Source organism: Triticum dicoccoides, chromosome 5A (assembly GCF_002162155.2).
Source record: "Triticum dicoccoides isolate Atlit2015 ecotype Zavitan chromosome 5A, WEW_v2.0, whole genome shotgun sequence".
Lineage (NCBI taxonomy): Eukaryota > Viridiplantae > Streptophyta > Magnoliopsida > Poales > Poaceae > Triticum > Triticum dicoccoides.
Genome location: NC_041388.1, coordinates 343,181,542 through 343,187,602, shown reverse-complemented (window position 1 = coordinate 343,187,602; position 6,061 = coordinate 343,181,542). Strand labels below are relative to the sequence as shown.

General features: G+C 52.3%; 1 protein-coding gene across 1 annotated transcript; it reads right to left on the bottom strand.

The window, feature by feature from the left end:
• Positions 1-2,236: 2,236 nt before the first annotated feature.
• LOC119301420 (probable trehalose-phosphate phosphatase 7) lies at positions 2,237-4,223 on the bottom strand. Its single transcript, XM_037578383.1, has 6 exons — positions 3,666-4,223; positions 3,487-3,558; positions 3,286-3,375; positions 3,080-3,133; positions 2,875-2,976; positions 2,237-2,632 (listed from the first exon to the last, which is right to left on the bottom strand). Exons 1-6 carry the CDS (start codon positions 4,071-4,073, stop codon positions 2,237-2,239), a joined length of 1,122 nt encoding a protein of 373 aa, XP_037434280.1. The 5' UTR covers positions 4,074-4,223.
• Between the last annotated feature and the right edge of the window lie 1,838 nt (positions 4,224-6,061).

Below are 6,061 nucleotides of genomic sequence, written 5' to 3'. Positions count from 1 at the left end.
ATATTATCCTCAAATGGTAAAAAAAACAGGGAACATGTATGTATCGATCGACATGCATTGTATATTATCCTAGATTCCACCACTCGCCTGCTTTGCTACTACCATCTCCTCTTGTTTCTTCTTTTCTGATGTGGGGCTGGCCAATGGTGGTGCGAGATTGGATCGCCTCGCCATCAGGTGAAATCTAGTGCGCCTTTACTACTGGCAAATATCGCCGTTGATGATTGATCGCTGCGTGTGTTGTGTATTGCCAGCCGCACTTGCTTCGTCCAGTATTGGTGGCCGCATGCTTCCGATTCTTCGGAAGGATCTATCTATCTATCTATACTAAAAGATGGTGGTAAAACGGATTAAATCATTGGTCTCCAAGAGGTGCATCGGTCGATGATTGCTTGCATGCATGGTGGTTCGCCATTCGCCCCACCGGCTGTCGATGCAGGGAGGGAGGAGCGAATCAGACAGGTTTTGGCATCCAAGACCAAGAGTACGAGGTTCAGTTCTTGGACATTTATTTTCCACGTTCCGATCCATCATGGATTCTTGGTAGGTGGATCCATCCGAGGAGTCCCATCCAAATGATTCATCTGCAGCAGCAGAAGCAGCTGTGACCAGATGAGTCGCTCGATCGATTCAAAGTTAAGTGGCCACACTGTAGTGCAGCTAGCTTCTCTGTTTGCAGGTGGGTGCAAGCATTGATTGCTTCAGCTATACTGTGTGCTAGCTACGTACGTACTGTACCTCCCGCTCCATGACAAACCGTAGTGCTAACTCGAGCCGCGACAAGGATCGTTCGCTCACAACATTTTTGGGCAGGGCAGCGATGGGCCTCGGCATGGTCAACATTTGTAGCTACGGTCGCAAACAAAGTTGGCGCCCACAGAGAAGGGAAGCAGCCGAGGGGGTACAACGATTGTTCGGAGGCGCCACGCTTAACAAGCAAGGCATGAGCCACGCACGGCCACGTCGGAGACCGGGACGGACCATGCGAGCGGGACAAACGACGACGTACGGTGCCGTGTCACCGCTGCGCGGCTGGGCTGTGTGTGCTGTTGTGCGTGCCATCACGTGAACCCCAGCGTGGGCCGCATGCGCGAGCAACTCCTCGATCAATCAAGTAAAGGGAAAACCATTGGCTTCGGTTTTTGGTAGGCAAGCCGCCGAGGCGTACGTGTGCCCTACCGACACCACTAGCGCACATCACATGCATGATTAATTCACTCGGGACCGTACAGCTGATCATCCTTGTATTGCGTTGCTCCTGCATCGATCTGCATGCAGTTCACTCGGGACCGTCCGAGGGCACGGAATCTTGGATGCACTACACATAAATTTGTACGCTCGCGTTTGCTATTTGTAAGTCGCCTGAATTCACAGCTCGTGCCGATCGATTCTCGCGTGCAACTCCGATTAAGAGGCGGGGCATCGCGCGGCGAGAGGCCGAACCGGCCGGGTGGTCACCGGTGAAAGGGAGTGGGAAGCTGATTGGTTCAGGTGCGCAGGGTGGAAGGCTGGAGAGAAGAGGTCGGGGTTAGAGGAATGGCCAGAGGCGGATGTGGCGGCATGAGGATGGCGAGGCAGTGAGAAAGGCGCGACAGCGGCGTCGGTTGCGGGTGTGGAGGTGGCGGCGACGTCGGTGGCGATCGAGAGCAAGAGGAAAAAGACGGCTTCGAGAAGAAGCGGGGGGAAAAGGATGAAATAAGAAATATGCCAACCGTTGGATTTGAATCCAACGGCCAGAAAGATCGAATTTATTACATTTTCAATACAGCTTACGAATAACATGACCTCGTAAGATTGTAGTGTAGTGTAGTAATAGTTTTTGAAACGGAGGCAACACAGTTGCCTCATCGATTGATTAATTGAAACAGATTTTGATGATGGTGTGCGCATGCACGGACAGAGAAGGCTTTGTTGTTGCTATTTACTCAGATTTCTCTTTGTTTATTCCATGGTTCCTCCCCTTGTACGTGGACAAAGGTAATTTACATGCATGCATAATCGGTAGGTACGGTATACATCCCCAGAAAAAGAAGGACGGTTAATTAGAACACAACATGTGGCGCAACAATGCTCCGCAGGTTCGCCGTAGTACGTTCCTTCTTCCCATCCACGTACGTAGCCTTTGGCTTTGTTCGGATGAGCAAGCAGGGGATTTTCATTAACTAGCTAAGCTACACGTAGCAGTGAAATAATTAGTTCGGCCATTCCCGCCGGCCGGCCGATCCTCGTCGTCCGATCAGGCGTCGGCCTGCCGCCGCAGCCTGAGGCGCGCCTTGGAGAGCTGCTTCCACTCGACGAGGCGGAGCAGGAACTCCATGACCTCGGCCGGCTCCTGCAGCGAGAAGGAGGCGCTGGTGTCCTTGGGGTGCTTGGAGACGAGGATCCCGACGCCCTGGCCCCGCCGGCGCAGCACCTTGAAGGCGTCCTCGTCGGTGCGGTCGTCGCCGATGTAGACGGGGAGCACGTTGGGGCAGTCGGCGAAGCCCAGCGACTCGAGCAGGAACTCGAGGGCCTTGCCCTTGTCCCACTTGATGGTGGGCCGCACCTCGAACACCATCCGCCCCTGCGACATGCGCAGCTTCGGGTACTCCCGCATCACGCCCTTCACCGTCTCCGCCAGCGCGCCCCAGCTCTGCAAACCATCATCATCATCGACGCTGATCAGTCACTAGTTATTAAGTGATTAAACCTAACTAACCTCCCCACTACTCCACTAGGGACAAAAGGGAGGTTCAATCTTATATTATGAGCACTAGCGGTGGTTAAGTGAATGAATACGGGTGGTGGGGAGGGATAAAGCTATAAATGGGAAGGAAAGCGGCTGCCATTCGCGGTGGCAGCGCCCATTTCCGTTCTGCTCCGTCCGTCGCCTACCTTTTCGTCGACGCATCTGAAGTGGACGGACACGCAGAACTTGTTGTTCTCCACCTTGGCCCCGGCTACGTGCTTCGTCTCCTCTATCAGCCGCTGATGCACCTGGAGAAACACCATGCATGGATTCGAGTTTAGAACGGTTTCTTCTGACCAGATTTCTGGTGCGAATGAGTGGGCGGCTGCGAGGTTGAAGCTAGGTGCGTACCTCTTCTATCATGGGCAGGAACTCGCTTGCTGGTTGGAAGAGAACTCCTTTGGCCTGCGGGGCAAAAAGGTATATGCCTTTAGTTTGCCAAGATATGGGAATATTCGTGCCCACAAAAATGGAGCTGGAGATAGATGGATCGAGCGACCATGCTAGCAGCTAGCTAGGAGTAGATGATGGGCGAGAGGAGAGGAGCATCAATTCACCTTGGACTTTGAGGACTTGGCCGGGCCCTTGATGTCCATGCCGTGGCTGCCGGCGTAGTAGAGCTCCGCCAGCTTCACGAAATCAAACACCTGCGAAATTGAACACGCACACATCGGTTCGGTTAGCTTCGTTTCGTCAGCGGCGGCGGTGGTCGTGGTGGGCGATGGCAATGGGAGTTCATTAATTGCTGGCGGGCGTACCTTGTCGCGGCACCGACCGCTGACGATCGCCGTCGGGAAGTGCTTGGCCACGCTGCGCACGGCCATCCGCATCTGCTCATTTCCGAATCACAAAATTAATAACGTGTCCGCAGGTCGGGAGCAGAGGTGCATGGTGGTATGAAATTTGGAGAAGCAGAGTGGGCAGGGGAGTGGCTCACCGTCTCGCTCATGAAGGCGGCGTCGGGGTCATCGACGATGGGGGACAGCGTGCCGTCGTAGTCCAGGAACATGACGATCTGCTTCCCCTTGGACGCGGCCACGATCTCCTCGAACTTGCCCAGGGCGGACGGGTGCTTCGCCATCCAGGCGGCGTGCTCGTCGTCGACGCCGGCGGCGAGGGCCGCGGCGGCCCTTGCGTGCGTGGGGGAGGACGCCCGCATGGACTCGACCAGGCCACTGAGCATCCCGGCGCCAAGCTCCGCCTGCGCGGCCCGCAGGCACTTGCGGCTCACGGCCATCCCGGCACGCGGCGGTGGGTACGGGAACAGGGACCCCGGGCAGGGGCACGCCGTGGGCGCGGGCGCCGTCATGCCCACCTCCGGCACCACCACGGTCGTCTGCGCCATGCCAAGCACGAGTCCAAGGAGAAGAAGAAGCTTCGAGGGACCGGTCCTAGAAGCGCGCGAGAGGAGGAGGATCCCGAACGATGGATGGAATCAAGGGATGGGGCTTCGGTTGGAAGGCAGAAAAGGAGAAGCGAGAGTGAGGAGGAAATGATTGGTGTTTTGTGTGGAGGCGGGGGGGCGGGGTATTTATAGGTGGAGGGAAGCGAGGGGAAGACGTGAATCCGGCGCGGGGGGTGGGCCGATGTCTTGGACGCGTCGTCCGCCGTCGCGCAGCCCACGGCGGTGCCAGGTGGCCGCGCGGGCACGTGCAGGGCCCGCCGTGGAGGCCGCGGGCGGACGTGTGGGGCTCGGTGCGCGACACCTTAGCCTTGTCGACGGTGAATGGCCTTTTCCCCTGTGATGTGAGGCTCTTTCTTGGTCAGATCCAGCTTTCCTTCCGGCAAGTTGGTAGTAGTAGTACTACCACAAGAGTTAAAGCTCGTTTTCCTTTAGAGCAAAACAAAGAGTTAAAACTCGCGCGCTGTTACCGCTCAAGTCACGACGAAAACTGAGATGGGCAGTGGCCGAGCTCGGCTCGGCTCGGCCCGTGAACAAATTTGTTGCCTCCAATCCCTTTTTGGAGGAGCCACTAGTTAACGAGCGTTTCTTCGAGAGCCTCACAATGGTCAGTGTTATTTGACTCGCTATCAGCCATTTGCCACGTGTCACGTTTTGCGTGTTTTTTCTGAATTTTGTTTTTTTTCTGCACGCGTTTTCGAATATTTAAATGGGGTTTTCTAGGTTTTTTTGATGTTTTGGTTTTTCACCGGCCTTGTTTTTTTGCATCAAATAACGCATTTTTTTTTCGCGTGAGGCACGACCGTCCTTTTGGAATCTGTATTTTTTCCTTTCGCGAGAGCCACGGTTTTGCTTCCGCGAGAGACACGGTTGTGTTTTCGCCAGAGTCACGACCGTGCCCTTCAGAAACGAAAAAAAACGTGTTTTTATATTTTTTTTCTTTCGCGAGAGTCACGGTTGTGCTTCCGCGAGAGGTACGGTTGTGCTTTCGCGGAATTCAAGGTCGTGCCTCTCGAAAACGGATTCTGTTTTTTTATTCTTTTGCGAGACTCACGGTTTTGCTTCCGCGAGAGGAATGGGTGTGCTTTCGCGGGAGTCGTGGCCGTGCCTCCTCATAAACGGAAAAAACACGTTTTCTCTTCTTTTTTTCCTTCCACGAGAGTTACGGTTTTGTTTCCGCGAGAGTCACCGTTGTGATTTCGTGAGAGGCACGGACGTGCCTCTTTCGAAAAGGAAAAAACTCGTGCTCCCGGTTCAGTTTTTTCGTCCGATTTTTTCGTGAAAAAAGTTCGTCAAAACCTATCAATACGGGATCTAGTTTTTAAGATCTCGACGCGAGGAATCCAACGTTGAAAGCGATTTGAGATTTGGATGCACGATTTGAGAGATAAAACGTTTTGAATAAACGGATCTAAAAAAAAAACTCTTAGGTTGCGACAAATGACGCGCTGCATGTGCGTCACTTGTCGCAACCTGGGGAGTTGGACTGATCTTTACAAGTACTCCTCAACTTGTGATTTCACCCTTTTGATGGGACACAAAAGTACCGTAACGCGCCGATCGACCGTACATCAATATATATAATGATTTTTATAAATTAAAAACTTATATAAGTTTGAATTTTTTTATATTCATATTTTTTGAAAGAGTGGTCATAAATGTTTGTTTTTCTAAAAAAAGTATGTTATTAATAAAATGTTCACAAATTTAAATTTATAAATGATACAAATAATATTCATGACTTTTTAATATTAATGAAATTAAGAAAATGCTGAAGTAAAAAAAGCATGAAATGAAAACGAAGAAACTTATAGGAAAAATGAAATAAAAATAAACCAAAATACAATGTTAAACTGACAGATTTAGAAAGAATGAAAAGACAAGAAAACAAACGCCTCACTTAGGCCGCCCAACTAGGACGTGGGAAGAAA